Source organism: Kwoniella dendrophila, chromosome 4, assembly GCF_036810415.1.
Source record: "Kwoniella dendrophila CBS 6074 chromosome 4, complete sequence".
In the NCBI taxonomy this organism is placed as follows: Eukaryota; Fungi; Basidiomycota; class Tremellomycetes; order Tremellales; family Cryptococcaceae; genus Kwoniella; species Kwoniella dendrophila.
Window position 1 is genome coordinate 1,341,400 of NC_089479.1, and position 17,610 is coordinate 1,359,009.

A 17,610-nucleotide genomic window follows, 5' to 3' on the forward strand; every position below is an offset into this window, starting at 1 on the left:
TTATGCATCAATACGTACAATTGTGTACCAAACATGCAATACACGCCTCTAGCAGTATGTGTCATTTGATAAATTGTCAAGATAGATTTTATGCTACTTGGCCTTCATTAGCGAATAATTTATCTAAACCTTCTTCAACAGCTGTAATTTTGCCTAATAAAATCTTGATTGCTTCTGGTACTAATTCTTCTGGGTTGTATTGGCCAGTTGATTCTACGTTGACTATTCGTTGAGATAAACAAATCGTTAATCATACCGGTCATTCACAACAATGTAGAATGTGTAAATAGTAAGGGAAGAATGAATTAGAATTTAGAGTTGAACAACCGAAAAACAACCTACAAATGAAATGATCTCTTATTCTATTCAATTCAACTTTATCTGCGAATTCTGGGTGTCGTAAAACTTCTCTTGACACAGTATCTTTTCTTGGATTTTTAACTACAACTTCGTTATTTTCGATTTCAATTACACCTTGAGGGAAACAGTTTTTGAATTTTTCTTGATGTTCTATCGGAATTGGTTCTCTCAATATTATATGTGGTAATAATCTATATGATGCGGTTGCTAAATTGGTTAAAGAGGGGGAAAATGAATGTTAGCTCAAATACAATCATGCGACAAGCAAATAAATGTTGTTGATTGATTTTTATGCTTTGAAAAAGGAAGAAATAGAGATATGGGAACTTACCAACAGGAGAGAATTTAGCGTGATCCATACCTAAACCTTTTCTTGCAAAACAATGTAAATCGATTTGTTGACCTGGTCTCAATTTACATAATAAAATATCTTGATCAACAGGTTTAGGTGGATTATGTTTATATTTCTTTTGTTGATCACCTGATGGTGACCATTTCATCATACCTGTATAAACATTTGAATCATAATATAATTTTTTTGGATCTTTTTCTATTTTTGAATCTACACCTGGTCTTTTATCACATCTTACACTTAAATCAAATACTACTGTATCTGTTTCATGAGGTGCTGAATGTGGTGTTGCTGAAAATATACATCACATCATTAGTATATTTTCTAACTTCAAACGAAATTGCCCCTCATGTTTTATACCATTGTAGACCTTATAAAACTCACGTCGGTATTTCAGTGATCGAGGATCAATTTTCAACGGTACTAATCCAACTCTATGACATAAAACTTCATCTTGCATAATTGACGTATTATTCCAAACGTATATTTCCTCAATGGCAATTGTAGGTACCTGTAGAAGGGGTAATACTCAGTCAGTCAATCTCCATACACCAACTTGTTACTCATGCCCAGTGTGTTCACACTTACCTCAGCAATCATCACTCTTCTCAATGAGTTCGCTACTGATGCATCCACTCCTACTAAATCAAATTCTATTGTTGAAGGTGTTAAGCGCTGTACCGACGTTATGAGGTTCTGGAGGTGATTCGAACATTAGTAAGACAATAAGCTATAGAGCATTGCTGTTCGACATTAAGCTTACGTCTGTAAACTTCTGTAGATTCCATGAATGATCTTCTCCTGGATAGTGACCTGGAAATTCTGATCCTGCGACCTGGAAAAATTGTGAATTAGTGTCAACTAGAGCCTTACAGTGATAATGCTGCGGACGCATTCTACATGAAACTTGGTCTACACGACGCCGAGACATAACCACAACGTATATTGCGCATGGTAAGAACGAAGAGCAGGAAGGGAGAAGAAAGAGGAGAGGAAAGGAAAACTTACAGCACCTATCCGCTCAGGTAGAACTTGCACGTGCCGACGTGGGTCATCCAATGATCTTGACATCTTGCGTTGGGCTTAGAAAGGATACTTTTCTGTGTTATACGTACAATTTATAGCTAATTCAAGTCAGTTAATCAAAACTCGAACCTCAAATCCCAACAACAAATTCAACATTTCAACATTCTCCTTGCCAACTTTTGCTTACGCAAGGGGATCATTCAAATTTATCAATACTTTAACCATGCGACGAGCATGCGGCTATACACATAGTCACGTGATTGTACCTGTTTTTTCGCGTTAGTTAATTGTTTCATGTCAACATTTTTGGGGAAGTTTGTTTATGGTGTGTTGCCCCGCATCATTACATTATACATTACCGGTTATTAAATTACTATTTAACTACTGAAATACTGCATGTCTGAAGCTATCCTTCGATACTTCTGTAATCAATTCAGCAGTCATTTAGCAACACAACACGCCGAATATGATGCTCACTTGTCAGTAACTGTAAGATCAGAAAACCTATGCTCGTTGATTTCAGCTTGAACTATCTTATGTAGTGAACAAAGACATGTCATCTCCACCAAACCTACTATCGAGTCTTGATCTCATACCAGGTCTGAATTCACCAGCAAATATAGTATCACCTCAACCTTCAGCTCCTTCTTCGCCTCCCTTGCCCATTCATTCAATTCCCCATCAACATCAACGTTCCAAGACTGCTCCGCCACCTAATTTCTCGTCTAACGCGCGTTCCCATTCCCATTCTAATTCGCCTTCAAAGCTAAAACCTGTATCCTCGATATCAGCTAAACTTGACCAAAAACCTGTAAGAATCGCAAACACACCTTCACGGGAAAACTCCCCGCCGTCATCAAGTGAAAATAGTCCTAGCTCATCAACAAATCATCAATCATGCTTACGTAGAACACATTCATCTTTGTCGAATGGTTCAAGTGGAGGTCATAATCGAGAAAAGAAGAAATTGAGATTTACAGCTATATCACCAAATTATAATCAGAATAGAGGTTTAGATTTAGAACAAGGACAATTATCGAATTCAACAACGGGAACAAAAGGTATACCGAGAGATCAGGTTGATTATCTAATGAGCGATCCTGGTACACCGAATCTGTCAGAAACGTAAGTAGCAAATAAATCCACCAGGGTCACGATTTCTGATCAAGCTGTAAGTTAGATAGCTGATCAAAGGATATCCAGTGCCGATCAAATACGAAGAACACTTTCTTTGGCTTCTCTAGATTCATTGCTTCTTCTATCTACTAATCCTTCAGGTGAAAGAGACAAATTGATAGCTGAGGTTTCCAAAGTTGGTAAAGATCTAGTATGGAGACAGAAAGACGAAAAGAAATTATTACCTCGTGATCCAGAGAGAGCTGGTGTGTTAGCTTTGAAACGAGGATTGAGTGAGTTTCCCTTCACAAAGTTGTTCTTCCTACTGATGAACAAGATTCTGACGTGATTACCTTCATCCTTGTAGGATCCTTCTTATTGGCATTTTCTGTCAGAGCAGGAATAAATGTCTTATTGACACTTTTTCGTAATTTGCGAAACAAGAAGTTGCGTTTAGCATTATTTAGACATGCTATATTTGGTCAAGAACCTTTTAGATTCGGTGCAATGTTAGGCACATTTACTTTCCTTAATACACTTACATTACATATACTACGTCTGGCACCACCTTTAGGATATTATAGGAGAAGATTAAAGAATGGTATTTTCAATAAACCTACTTTTGGTCCACCTGAAAGAGAAGGGGATGAAGGTGAAAGAAGATGGCAAGCTGCTGTTGCAGGTGCAGTAGGAAGCTTGGGTCTGTTATGGGAAAGTACAAGTAGAAGAACAGGTGTAGCACAACAGTGAGTTATACTCTTGCGATCTAACTACTGGGTATTACTCATAAATGTCTATTAGGATGTTTGTTCGAGGTTTGCAAGCTTCATATAATCAATATACTCCACGATTGGGAATACATATACCTCATGGTGATTTATTGGTATTCGGTGCTTGTTGTGGTCAAATCATGTTTGCTTGGCTATGTAGTCCAGAAACTATACCCAGGGAATATAGCGCTTGGTAAGCCTTTTCGCCTATTGGCACAAGTGATAAAATCAGCTTATTAGTTGATATAGGATTTTGCAAGCCTCTCGTGTACCTTCCTTCGCTGTCAACGCAAACAGGACCTTGGTAAGGCAGAAGATCATTGAGCCTATACAAGTGCAAAAGGCGTTAGAGCATAAAGTAAGTTGATTCGGCGTTGATCAATTAACTGATGTTTGTGATAGGCTATCACGCCTGCAAATAGGAAAGCTTTACAGGATATACTGATCAAGCTAAAGGAAGGCTACAAGCCATCTGTGGTACCATGGTGAGCTTTACTTTGTGGTCTTCTCGAATACATCAGAGCTAACAATTGGTATTTGAATAGTGAAATGATACATCCGTGGGTTGACAGCTGTCCTGAAACCAATATCAGACGTTTCTTTGCGGTCTTTGTGAGTTGCCATTTTTCTGTCCACCAAAAATAAACAAAAAACGACTTACATTGACATCTCATTTAGCGGTTTATGCTTCCTGTGTACTCGGCACTTCATCTCATTCCTATGTTAGTTTTGCGTCGACATCATGTGAAGAGGGACCCTTTGAGGATGTTAGCCAGAGCGATATGGGGCTTAACGCGAAGTTGTTCTTTCTTGGGTATCTTCGTCTTCATTTATCAAGGTAAGTTTGACCATTGCTCAAGTATTTCCATACTGGTATACTGCTGACGTATAACTGGTGCAGTTTTGTTCTGCTTGAGAATACAGTCTGTAGAGCAAGGTTGGGGTACTAATTGGATAAGAAATGCTTTAAAGAGGAAGGAGACTTTCTGGTTAATGGGTTTCAGTACTTGTTTGTCCTTATTGGTAGAGGAGAAGGTGAGTTTGCTCCCACAGTCAAGTCTACCGAATTCTTGTATCCCGCTAAAACATTCGTTTGTCAAACAGAAACGTCGAGCAGAATTAGGTGAGATCTTCGTAATATACTTGTAACGATTGACTTGAATGGCTGACAATGACTTCTTCAGCTATGTACGTCTTACCGCGAGCACTTGAATCAGCTTGGTCAAGCGCTAGAAAGAGAGCTTGGGTACCTATCGTACCATTCGGTGAAACTATTTTAGGAGCTGTAGCTATGGGTATGGTGATGGATGCTTATAAGGTGAGCTGAGCCATGGAACATGTACGCATCAACTCGTACTGACTTGTGTGGAAATATGAACAGCACTCACCGGATGCTATGAGTGGTATAGTAAGAAGATTGCTATTCCAACTTGTGGGACCTGTTTAAGAGCAAAAATCGTTGGGAAACAAGATCATTCGAAGATTAATGATTTTGCATTGAACAACTTGCAGTTACATAGGAGGGGTTTGTCAGAAATCTGGAAGGTAAGAGCATCTTGTGGGAAAATACATTGCTTTTAAATGCTTCAATTGCTCATTTTAAAATTATGTAGAAGCTCTTCATACCGTATAAAAAACCACAAACATCATTACGTAGATTGACTGTATCTGAGAATTGTATAATGTATAATTAGTTCAGTTTCAGATGTAAGATATGTAGATGATTCAATGCATTCCCTTTCCATCTCAGGCTGCATCTCTACGGGTGATTGATTACTTGGACTGTGATATATCGTGGTATTTCCATAATACCCTTTGATGCTCGAAAAAATTTGCACCACCAGATTAATTCACATTTGATTATCTCACGTATATACATAAACTTTTAACGAAAAATTATACAAAAGTCCTGAACCGAACCAAAACTATACCCAAAATTGAAGCAGAAATGATTAAATTAATTCATTAAAACTTATCTTCTCTCCCTAAGTAGATAAACCACAATAAAGACTAAAGAAATTGCAAACCCAGCTATAAAAGCGAATAAAACAAGTACATCTCTATTTGGTGTATATCATGTTAAATGATCAATTTGCCAAAAACTTTTACTTTGTCTGAATATACGATATTCACTCACCTATAATAATTATTCATACCGAATCCGAAAAGAGTTTGCATAATGATTGTCGCCCCAATTTCAACTTTAACACCATTGAGTGAATCCTAAGCAATCAAGAAGAGGTTTGTTTTTCAGCATTCAGCACAAATTTGCAATTCTTAGGAAACCTTTTTCTCCGGTTGCTGAGATCGTAAAACTTACAACGATTTGTAATCCACTTCCAACTTCATTAACGCTCAGAGCTTCTAATGTATATCCAAGTGTAGAGAAATACCTTAACCACCTTAAAATAGGTGGAATTTGAGATATATTGACGAAAAACCTGTGGAAATGTGGTCAGTATATATTTCAGTTTCGCTCTCCAGAATGTTCTATATTGTCGAAAGTATCAAGATAACGGAAACTTACCCAGCATAAGTCATTAGGAACAGATTACAAAGTGAACTCAGTAAAATGGCTACACCGCCATTTCTAAAAAGACATGCAAGTAGGAAATTCTGTTATACGAGGACATGGCATTAGCATGTGGCATACATTCGCTATTTGTCTTAAGCTGGGTGACTGGGAACAGAATATAGCTCCTAGCAACTCACAAATAATGTCATGCCCATGGCAAACTCCACGATGATCAAAAGGAATTTGAAGAATCTAGCAGCATCATGAGACAATCCGACCACTATATTCAAAATGAGAAGTCAGTATTCATCGATATCAAACATTGATAGGTTGATTACTTACTGAAATATACAATAATGCTATGATAACGAACCGTTGATCAGCATGAAGACCACCATAAGTCTATCGCAAACGCCAGACTCACCTGACTAGGATAGTGGGAATCAGTCTTAGGGGAATTATATCGAATATAACCCTTGTCAACAGCCATGCTTGAGGTCTGACCCCATTGGACTTGTAAGCTGATATTTTGTCACAGATTTCAAACGGTGAAACAACTTACGAATAAAAATCTCCTGCTCTTTCCCGTAAGAAAAGACCTCTAACTTCGACAAGATTATATAACGCACTATAATTGTCACGATAAACTAGTCTGATCAAACATCCAAAACAATCTCCAGAGACTTACCTCAGAGACGAAAAAGCAATTAAGGATCCTAAAAAGAACAAACTTCCAATCCTGTTTTGAAAACCTGCAATTGTAATTCCAACTTTGTAATACAAACCTCCAGCAAAAACACCAATTAAGCAAGAAATCAATGTATGAGCTATCAAAAGGGTTTTATCTCTAATTCATAAGATGATTCGCACGATAGTCAGTCAATATCATTCGAACGTCATATCGATTGGCTTAAATAGTAAAGATCCAGATATACGTACCGTTTCAAATTTTTCCATTCTCTACCACTCAAAATCTCCACTTGCGTCAAGAAAGTAGTAGCACAATGACTTGTTGGCCATTTCCACCATTTCTGTTGAGCTGTTGGGATATTTGAGGTACTTCCATTTGGCTGGGAAGACAAAAGTACACCAGTTTGAGGTGGACTAGGTGGGTAGGTTATCGATTTTTCATTCAAAGGCGATTCCCTACCTAGATGTGAATGATTTATCGCGATCTCATGATAATTTACTGCCGCTTCTTCCTCCACGTTAGTCGAAGAGGTCTCACCACTAGAGTCTCTATCGAAATTACCATTTGCAAATGATCCAGATTGTGGTGAATTGCCATTTTCATAACTCGCGATTTCTAATAAGTAATCTGCTATATTATAACCATTTGGACATTTTGAACAACCTTTCTTCTCTTCGAAATACTTTAATGGCTCACTACCACCTTTACCGAAATATAACTGTTTACCTTTACTTAGTAGAATAACTTGATTGAATGATTGATATAATGCTGAACTAGGTTGATGTATAGATGCTATTATAGTTGTATCATTTTCTTCGGATAAAGATTTCAGTAATTTGATTAACCTTGATGCTGAAACAGAATCTAAACCTGATGTAGGTTCATCTAAAACTAGGATATCAGGTGAAGAAACTAATTCAATTCCAATTGACACTCTTCTTGCTTCACCGCCAGATATCCCACGATGTTCGGTTGATCCAATTCTGGTATTTGCTATATGATCTAAATGCAATTGTGATAATACAGTATGCGCTCTTTCTATTTTCAGCGAAGAAGGTATAGATTCAGGTAGTCGGAGTTGTGCAGCAAATATAAGTGTTTCGAGTACAGTCGATGTAGGCGATAGAATATCGGCCTAGATGAATGTGTTGAGTTAGCGAGAGTGCGTCCCAGTGATAAGAAGCGGAATCCGTCTTTGCCTAAAAACCTGATTATTTGTCAAGGCTCACCTGATCCACATATCCAACTCTCACCCTTCCTTCCCTACCTTCGATTTGTGTAAATCCTACACTTCCCGTCACTATACCTTCTTTTCTTTTTCCAGCCAAGATATCTACCAAAGTTGATTTACCAGCACCACTTGGACCTAAAATACAAGCGAATCCACCGGATGGTATACTACCATTTGAGCCATTCAAAATGCTTTTAAAATCACCGTGTCTACTTGAAGAAGCATCTTCTACTGAATCCACTTTTGTTTGTCTTTGGCTATTACCAGAACCTTTCATGAAGTTATGTAAATTGTTTGACCAGTTTGTCGAAGATGTATTTTTAACCTGATACCCGACATTTTTCCATTCTATACCAATACCACCTGATTTCTTTATAGTATCAGTAGCATTCATTTCCCTTCTAGCTCTTTTTCTAGCTATTATCCCCCATATGACAACACCAATTATTGCTAATAGTATTGCACCTACAACCGCTAATCCAGCTATAACACCACCACTCAATCCATTACCTGAATCAGCCATTGAAGTTATTCCTAATGCTTGATCAATGACATATTGTTGAACACATTCGCCGTACGAACATGAAGATAATTCTAAACCATTTGTACCGAAAAGCGCCACCAAGAAAGATTGTTTGAAGTTACATGTATTCGAAGCGAAGCAATCTATTGTCAATGGGCCCGAAAGGGTATTGATAGCCCCTGTGAGATTCTGTGATGGTGACTAGGGTTATATGGGTGGTTAACTCAGTGGTACACTACGGAAAAATGGAAAACCATAGACCAGGTAACGTTGTGAACTTACAGAACCACCTCCACAGAAGAGTGTATTCGTTCTACAATCACATTGCATAGTTTGACAAGTCCACTTAGAGCTATTGCCTTGATCATTCTGACCTTGTAAAACATTTTGTTGACAATTTTCAGCATGACAATAAAACTGTTCTACCCCTTCATACCATAATTGCATTTCGACTTGACCATTTCCATTTTTCAGACCCGACTGATCAAGAGTTTCTATTCCACCTGGAGTTAAAGATGCGTTCAAAGATCGTGTTATAGTAGCTGTTGATTTACCTGGAAATAAGGCTTGTAAGGTAGTTTGTATAACTGAACATGATAATTGTGATGAACTATATACAACAGGCACATTCGAACATGTTAATGTAGAATTTAGCGAAGCTGAAGTTGAGGATGAAAGTGATGTTGAAGAATTCAGATATTTGTTTAAAGTGTTCGTACATGCTTGTGCAGATTGACAAACTGATCACCACAAAATAAAATCGAGTTAGTCTTTCTCTAGTGCTTGTACCTATATCTGGAATAGCGTGTAACGCTATAATCTCCAACTAACCTGTACATCCTGGTCCTGTCCAACCTTGATCACATCCACAATCACTAACATTTCCAAAACCACCTAAACCACCTGGAGCAGCATTCCCAGGTGAATACAAGTTACCTCCACATACAGGTAAATTACAATCTGATGAAGGTACGTTGAATCCAGGTGGACAAAGACATTTGGATTCTGATGAGGTACCGAAATTTGAACAAGTTTGTGCAGAAGTAGTTGAGAGGAACCCTATAAATAGTAAACTAATCAAGTTGATCATTGTGGTTTTTGGTAGATTGATCTTTGTCCCATTTGTAGAATATCTATATGCTGTGAAATGAATTGAAAGAATATTGAAAGTACGATTCTTTTCTTGGTCCTAATTGACTTCAGAGATCCCTGTTATGGTCTAAGGTATTCAATCTAGCATAGGCAGGTTGGTGTAGTTATGGTAAATAAGCTATTATTTCGTAATCTTGCGTAAGAATCTCTATCCTGATTTCTAGCCTTGCCTTGTTTTTGTTTCGCTTGTTTTAGTGCATTTCTACCTAAGATCTAAGTTTCTAATGTCTATAAGATCTATGATCTATGATATACCAGTCTTACAATCTACCGATCTATCGAGATTCCAAAGAATAGTCCGTAACTGAGAGATATGCCTACGAGGTCAAAGATAAAGGTGAAAAAAGTGGAACGACTGTTTTCACAAGAGGTTGAATTCGTACATCAACACTCTCCACGAGTATACATGATCGGCGTAGGGGGATAAACCTGTACTCGTACCTTGACGCGGATTAGGATTATCATTATCATTAGATCTACAATTACCCCGTATTACCCTAGATTACTAATCGACATTACCCTGCAACGTCAGTTTCTGTAGGTGTTTATTGCGTGAATGATAATAATGGTATGCCTGCATGTTTCTGAATTTGGTATGTACAATATGTCCGTATACTACTATACGAAAGACGTCATTAAGACTGACCCAAGCCCTCGTCATAAATATGCTACAATGTTAACCATCATCTTCTATCAAGAACTGGGCTGCTCTGCTATGCAATGCAATGAGAAAATCACCTCGGTCACTCTTTCCTGCCCCTTCTGCATCTCTGGTAATGCTATCTGTGTCGTTCGGACAGTTAACCCTATGGGCTTTAGTGAGCATGAAAGCATGTGGAGCAAGTGCCTTTACTTTTAAAAACATTTTGAGTGAAATCTTGACAACCACAAGTATTACATTGACCTGAATTAACGTTAGATCCAGCTTGTTGGGCCAGATGCATTGAAGATAGACCATGAGCTAATCCATTACTACTTGTGTTCGAAGCGTTGGTATAGATGTGATCATCATGATGATCATCTTCATCTTCTGAACCAGCAAAAGGTGAAGCAACGTTGAAACCACTCGTTTGAGTACCTGATCGATTCCTTCCAAATACAGGTAAAGGTGGAGTTAGATGATTTTGACTATTTAAGGAAGGTGAAGTTCCGAATGAAGCTGAAGTCAAAAGATTATTTGATGAAGCTGATCTTCTTGATGGTGGAGGTGGAGGAGCTTTTTTTCCTATTGTATTTGATCTTTCTCTATTTACTGCTACAGGTTTAGCTTCAGCAGCTAAAGATGCGGTTTGTTGTTGTTCTGTATCTGAAAATCCATGTGTATCGGATTCTAATTCTGATTCAAAATCAAAATCAGATTCGCCGTATCCGTGTACGGGTGAAGGGGATAGACTGATTTGATGAGCGGTAGGCCTTGATGATGAAGGTGGTGGTGGCATAGTTCTTTGTATAGGTGGTATGGATGCTGAAGTGTCGCTAGAAGCAGGAGGCATTCGTCTAGCTGGCATAGGAGGCGGCATGGCAGTTTGAGGTGAAGGTACGTATTCTTCCGTGTATGCTTTAGGGAATAATCCTGATTTTCCATCACATTCACCAATCCACCAATCATCCGAGACTTGTGTCTTGACTTCCACGACTTGTCCCACTCTTAAGCTCAATTCGTCACCTGCGTTACTGACATAATCATACAAAGCTTTGACGTATTGGGAATTTGCGTCTGCATATCTTGCAGTTGGATTAGGTGGAGATGTAAGAGCTCTTCGCATGGTAGGAGGCGGATCGTACGAATCTGGACGTAGCGAGTGGGAAGCAGATAGCTGAGAAGTAGACCTTGTTCTGCCATAAGTACTGTCGTCGTCATATCGATGTTCATGTTCGTATTCGTATTCGTCATCTTCTTCAGAGTTCAAAGCAGCCTTGGAGCTGTTAAACTTGTCTTTGCTGTAGGATGATTTCTTTTTATGCGATGATGAAGCAGCTGAAAGACCAGATTTCTTACCGAAAGATCCAAATGAGGGTAACATGGATCGTTTTTCTTTCGTTTTACCTGTTGAAGACGCGTTACTGTGTGATCTTGATCGATTCGCCTGAACGGCACCTTCGTCTTCAGAAGATACAGGTAAGCCATGTCTTGAGGAGTGTGATCGTGTGACAGCGGTTCGTGAGAGTGATTTGGAAGAAGTAGCAGTATTTGATCTTGCTCTTGTTTTGACTGCACGATTATCGCTGACAGCATCTTTGTCAGCTTATGAGAAAATCAGCCACCAAGATTAAGCTTACCTTCCTGCCCAAGAGCCGTGCAAGTCCCTGAGGATATCATGACATTTACTATGATATTCTAATTCAGCTTCTAAGAGATCTTTCAATTCGATGATCTGCCTTTCTTCAGTTTCCTGTATACCTATCATCCTTTGCTGCGTTTCCTCCTCTATCTCTTCGCTAAAGACAGCATGGCGAATTAGTTTCTGACAATGCTATTCAGTAGAAGTAGACTCACAATCTTGCCTTGGCGATGTTGACTTCCTCTTCAAGGACATACTGGTCCTTCTTACTACCTTGAGACTTCGTAATAGCTGCATCTAATGCTAGCCTGATGAACATGATATCGCCGTCAGCAACTTCATCGGTGTACCGCCTAAACCACTTACCTTCTCGAATCAAGCTTTTTTCTCAAGGCTTTATACTCGTTGACAGCGGCCAGCGCAGCCTCTAATTTGATATGGTATAACGTCAGTGTTCACGGACTGTGTACCTCGAGATACAGCGTACCCATTCCAGCGATATACCCATCACCTAATCTCGCACTGAATTCTTCTTGAGCCTGTATCATTGTTTGATCAATTTATGAACGCACACGAGAAAGTGATAACTTACAGCAGCAAGTCGACATCTAGCTCTACCGTATTTGGATAATCCATCACCTGTACATGAGAAAATGACTAATAAGCAATCTACCGCTTGCAGACAGGAGAAAGAGGATTACATACCGTATTCTTCACCAATCTCATCACCATAATCAATCATTACCAAGCCCAAAGCTTCAGTATAAGTTATTTTATCTTTTCCAGATCCAGGTGGTGGGTATGGGTCGGCGGTAGGCTTGACTTTGGTAAGTTGATCGAAAAATGGTAATGATGTCGCGTGCAGCCTAGAGAATGTCGATAGTTAGAGACATATGGGGGACGGCACATAGATACGGGTCGTTTGTTACAGCAGCAATATAACGGCACAACTAACCTTTCGATACCTAATCGTCTAACATCTATTTCCTTTTCAAATTCCGTAAATTCTGATGATAGACTAGTTTTCTCTCCTGAGAAAACCTATAATGATAAATTAATCGGCTCAGTCACACAGGCAGATTGCTTGTTTGTCCAGCTGATGCTTACTTTTTCATTTGTCCATTGAGTTACTTTACCCAACTTCACAAATCCAAGTTAGCCGATATTCTACACCTTTCTTCAAGAACGAAGACCTCGAAACACTTACCTGTTTGAGCGCTTTTCGCTGCATTATGGAGAAGACTTCTAGACTCGTTCTCCTATTTTAGGCTATACAGTTGGTGAAGATAGGGAGAATCGAGAAAGTTGAGTTGAATGAGTATAAACAATTGAGACACTAATGAACAAAACAGCTGTGCGGTATAAAAGGTATAAAAGTGGTGTCATAACAATCCCAAACTCATCAACTACATCATCAAAATGAGTTTTATACATGAGTTTAGTAGTATCAGTTACCAAAAACAATCCCTGAACTTGCCGTTACTTTGTTTATCCCGTGGCATTAGGATTAGGTCCACTTTTTGTAATGTGGTTCAGGCATCGCTCTGTTGAGATTAGGATTTAATCGTAATGCCGGTACCGGATCGGATCCTAGTTGAATTTTATGGGTCTCCGCAATTCTGAACCTGTCAATAACTTGGATTTGACAGCTTTGCTATTTTACTTTATTCTCTTCTAGACAAGGGCTTCCAAATTGCGAAGATCATCTTTTGACAGATATACCACAGAAGGCTGGTGTACTAATCGATTTAGCCGAGCTCGTCAGACTACTATCACCTCATCGAAGCTTCTTTAGATAGATACCGATAAGACGAAACGTCATCATACGCCCTCGGACTTCCTCTTCACAAAAGAGCTGAAAACGGCATTGTTCATCCTTTATGATATAGCGTCACAACCTACGGTACCACACAGAGGCACATCTAAGTGTTCACTGGGAGGAGAAGAGAAAGTCATCTGGGCTTGTGGGCGGTCTGTGTCGAAGGAGAAGAGTATAAATAGCAACACAAGAGGTATAATATCGATCTTCGCCCAAACCACAATCTAGTCTCAATTCAACTTTCCAGCCTCCACTTCGCATTTCGTCCCTAGAGCTCTAAGTGCAATCATCAAAATCATATCGCTTCGGTTCATAGCTGCTGATTTAGATCTCACAATGACCCATCAGCGTAAAGGGTCTTACGGATCGGTATTCGTCACATCACCCATTATCGATTCTTCAGAGCAAGTTCAATACAATCAAATACCTATATCTACTTCTAGCAGGAGTTGCGATGTAAAAGGTAAAACCCAAGCGAAGGATCTTAGCTATTTAATCATATCAGGTGGAACAGGTGCGAATTCAATAGCTAGTGCATTCGGTAATTCACCTTCATTCGTTTTACCCGTTTCCGACGATGGTGGATCAAGTTCAGAGATTTTGAGATGTTTTGGTGGTCCAAGTATTGGTGACATAAGTGAGTAATCATTGGAAACTACGGAATTTGACACCTTGTGTTTTGAAACACAATAACCTGATTTTATTTGCTCAACAGGATCCAGATTAATACGATTGATTCCTTTGGCCGCTAACCCAACTACGAAAGATGATACTGAAAGAATAGCGATATACAATTTATTTGCTTATAGATTTCCTGCAGAAGCAGCAGAAAAGGAAGTCAGGGAACTATGGCATGAAATAGTCGAAGGCAGAAGTGATCTATGGGATGGCATAGGTGAAGATAAAAAAGAATGTATACGTGGTGAGTATATAATCAATCTCAACTACAATAGCAATTTCAACATAAGTCAATAGCTAAATCATCGAATACATCTATTCAGCTTTCTTGGTGCATTTTCAGACTTTATGTTTGAAACGGGCACATAAACGGTTCTCATTTAGGAACTTTTCATTGGGAAATGGCTTTTTGACTGGTGCAAGGGATTTATTCGGTAGTTTGCCAAGTGCCATTTTCCTGTTTAAATCGATTGCAGGCGTGAATGTATGTTGAGAGGCTCACATGTAGCTAAATATAGTATGGTGCATAGTATTTAGCTGATTTTCTCAATTCTACAGCAAGGCGTACAAGTTATCCCGGTGATCAATACCAATCGTATGTACATCGGTGTTAATAATCCAGACAACTCGCTAACTGTGCTGATTTTTAGAAACGGTCACTATCGCTGCACAGCTGGTGAGGTAGTTGTCAATGTAAACCTTCTTGACACCATAGCTGATGTATATTTAATGCAATTTCAGGCAGATACGACGGTACTCGTGGGACAATGTAATATATCTCATCCCACTAGCCCCATAGACGCTTCCTCAACGTCGGCAACAAACAATATCGAATCGACGTCGGCCACAACTGTGAAGGCAAATTCTACCAAACTACGTAACCACTTCCGAAGGGATTCCCGTACATTTGATACTCCCGATACATCGTTGCCTGCTTCAAGGAGAACGAGTTTTGGTCAAATTACAGAAGGTCAAGAAGGATGGTCAAGCGCGAAAGGAAAAAGTAATGCGAATTCCAATGGTGGTAACTTAGGCTATAGAAAAGGAGAAGAAGAAACTCCGTTAGAATCCAAGATTGAAAGAGTATTTTATATCAACTTATATGGTCAAGTGAGTACGACCATCTGAAGTTTTTACCTTGAGCAAAACTTGTACATATTTGACGGATGCCAAAAATTGAATTGCTGACAATGACCATTAATTTCAATAGGAGATATATCCTGAACCAAATTCTGATTTCTTAGAATCAATAGATCAGAGGGACCTCCTGGTTTATTCTTGTGGATCTTTATGGACATCGATCATACCCTGCTTAGCATTAAAAGGTCTAGCTACATTTATAGCTAAATCTACAAGTCTAAAAGCCAAGATATTGCTTTGTGAGTCAGCACTAAATTTGTTACAGCGGCACCTTCCTTATATTCCCTCATGTCATGCCATCTGTCCACAAAGAATTTGCTATCCCAAATATGTACAAGGAATCGTTTACTAACTCTTGGATATTTAGTAAATTCTTCTAATGATAGAGAAACGCCTGATTATGCAGCATCAGAATACATCACTACCATTATAAACATGTTGAAACATTATGATAAACCAAAACGAAATAATAACAGTAACAACGAACAGATATCCAATGGTCAAATAGAATGGAAGCCTTCAGATCTAATATCTCATATAGTATTCCTGGAAGGGAGTAAAGTTGAGATTGATCATGACACTGTAATAGTGAGTAATTTGCGGTCCTATTTCTCCAGGGGCGATGTCAAATGCAAGAACAGATCAAAGTCAATCAGAATTTGCTGATACTGTATGATATATAACAGCAACTCGGCGTAAAACTCGTCAAAGTACCCGCAGAAATACATAATTCTGCCAAGAACACAATTCCATTATTTACTCCTGAATGCGTAGAATGGGCTATGGATCGAGTATTGGACGATGTGTAATATTGATTACGACATGCACTGCGGAATGCATGGCGCTGCCAAATTCGTAATTTGCTCGATAAGTTTGCAGTCACTTGTATACAGATTCAACATACTTTGAGAACTGGAAGAAGTAAGATGCATGATGCTGTTATAAAACTAGTAAAAGTCTAAAATAGAACCAAACAACCCCTCGTAACCATATTAACCGACTAATCAAAAGACGTCAGATCGCTTAAGCAGCGGTTGGTTTGGTTCCAGGTTCGAAAGTGTAGGTAAGACCACATTTACCACAAGATTGTCTGTCTTTGTGCCAAGCCATGAAGACACCGGCACCACATTGAGGAGCGGGGCCTGTTATAAGAAAAGGATATTAGTATTGATAATCGAAAAAAAGGAGAGTGTGATAGGTGGTTTGACTTACATTCTCTTCTAAGTCTTTGGATTTTACCATCAGATCCGACTTTGTAGTATTTAAGAATAGCCATCTTTACCTTCTTTCTCTTGTGCTTGATTTTCTTTGGGGTAGTGTAGTTCTTCTTCTTTCTCTTTTTAGCCATACCACCTCTTAATCTTAAGACTAAGTGTAAAGTAGATTCTTTTTGGATATTATAATCTGATAAAGTTCTACCATCTTCTAATTGTTTACCAGCAAAGATTAATCTTTGTTGATCAGGTGGAATACCTTCTTTATCTTGAATTTTTGATTTAACATTATCGATAGTGTCGGATGACTCTACCTCTAAGGTAATGGTCTTACCGGTAAGGCTATAATATTATAACAAATCGAAATCATCAGTGTTGAACAAGGTGGTGAAAGTGATTGATGTTGAAACTCACGTTTTGACGAAAATTTGCATCTTGATGAGCCTTTGTCTAACCAACTATGGATCCTCGAAAAAGCCTAAAGAAAGGAAAAAGAAAAAGAAAAAGAAAAGATAAAAATGATTAAAACGGCAAATTGAGATGAATAAGTCAAACAGTCAAACTTGCATCGAGACCAGTGGTAGTGGTGAGGAAGAAACAAAAACGATAGTATGGTGGAGTGAGGGATTTTTCGAGAGTGAGAGAAAACGCCGATCGGGAAAAACAGCGTTTGGTTCCGTGGCACTTGCTGAATAAATTTCCAACGGTGAACACCGATATGACAGCTGGAATCCCAACAAC

The 17,610-nt window shown here is 38.8% G+C and overlaps 6 protein-coding genes across 6 annotated transcripts; 2 read left to right on the forward strand and 4 right to left on the reverse strand.

The window, feature by feature from the left end:
• Window positions 1-88: 88 nt before the first annotated feature.
• L201_003611 (uncharacterized protein) lies at window positions 89-1,783 on the reverse strand (the record flags this gene model as incomplete). The annotated part of the gene is made up of 7 exons (XM_066219364.1): window positions 89-222; window positions 343-567; window positions 692-1,003; window positions 1,097-1,223; window positions 1,301-1,408; window positions 1,476-1,547; window positions 1,721-1,783. 7 exons carry the CDS (start codon window positions 1,781-1,783, stop codon window positions 89-91), a joined length of 1,041 nt encoding a protein of 346 aa, XP_066075461.1.
• Window positions 1,784-2,291: 508 nt separating this feature from the next.
• On the forward strand, window positions 2,292-5,071 carry L201_003612 (uncharacterized protein; the record flags this gene model as incomplete). Its single annotated transcript, XM_066219365.1, has 12 exons — window positions 2,292-2,863; window positions 2,942-3,147; window positions 3,222-3,600; window positions 3,656-3,817; window positions 3,874-3,982; window positions 4,027-4,109; window positions 4,170-4,236; window positions 4,303-4,462; window positions 4,526-4,659; window positions 4,729-4,747; window positions 4,809-4,942; window positions 5,006-5,071. 12 exons carry the CDS (start codon window positions 2,292-2,294, stop codon window positions 5,069-5,071), a joined length of 2,091 nt encoding a protein of 696 aa, XP_066075462.1.
• A 525-nt stretch (window positions 5,072-5,596) lies between these two features.
• On the reverse strand, window positions 5,597-9,674 carry L201_003613 (uncharacterized protein; the record flags this gene model as incomplete). Its single annotated transcript, XM_066219366.1, has 13 exons — window positions 5,597-5,684; window positions 5,762-5,847; window positions 5,945-6,065; window positions 6,152-6,240; window positions 6,337-6,419; window positions 6,482-6,498; window positions 6,564-6,638; window positions 6,702-6,767; window positions 6,828-6,986; window positions 7,079-7,965; window positions 8,060-8,785; window positions 8,867-9,324; window positions 9,416-9,674. 13 exons carry the CDS (start codon window positions 9,672-9,674, stop codon window positions 5,597-5,599), a joined length of 3,114 nt encoding a protein of 1,037 aa, XP_066075463.1.
• An 877-nt stretch (window positions 9,675-10,551) lies between these two features.
• Window positions 10,552-13,249, reverse strand: L201_003614 (uncharacterized protein; the record flags this gene model as incomplete). The annotated part of the gene is made up of 10 exons (XM_066219367.1): window positions 10,552-11,962; window positions 12,017-12,175; window positions 12,234-12,326; window positions 12,385-12,445; window positions 12,506-12,557; window positions 12,611-12,657; window positions 12,724-12,884; window positions 12,974-13,059; window positions 13,126-13,158; window positions 13,226-13,249. The coding sequence occupies 10 exons, from the start codon at window positions 13,247-13,249 to the stop codon at window positions 10,552-10,554; spliced, it is 2,127 nt and encodes a 708-aa protein (XP_066075464.1).
• Window positions 13,250-14,173: 924 nt separating this feature from the next.
• L201_003615 (uncharacterized protein) lies at window positions 14,174-16,464 on the forward strand (the record flags this gene model as incomplete). Its single annotated transcript, XM_066219368.1, has 9 exons — window positions 14,174-14,474; window positions 14,553-14,759; window positions 14,839-14,999; window positions 15,074-15,110; window positions 15,166-15,191; window positions 15,257-15,625; window positions 15,726-15,894; window positions 16,023-16,243; window positions 16,342-16,464. 9 exons carry the CDS (start codon window positions 14,174-14,176, stop codon window positions 16,462-16,464), a joined length of 1,614 nt encoding a protein of 537 aa, XP_066075465.1.
• A 214-nt stretch (window positions 16,465-16,678) lies between these two features.
• L201_003616 (ubiquitin-40S ribosomal protein S27a) lies at window positions 16,679-17,303 on the reverse strand (the record flags this gene model as incomplete). The annotated part of the gene is made up of 3 exons (XM_066219369.1): window positions 16,679-16,797; window positions 16,868-17,211; window positions 17,284-17,303. The coding sequence occupies 3 exons, from the start codon at window positions 17,301-17,303 to the stop codon at window positions 16,679-16,681; spliced, it is 483 nt and encodes a 160-aa protein (XP_066075466.1).
• Window positions 17,304-17,610: the final 307 nt, after the last annotated feature.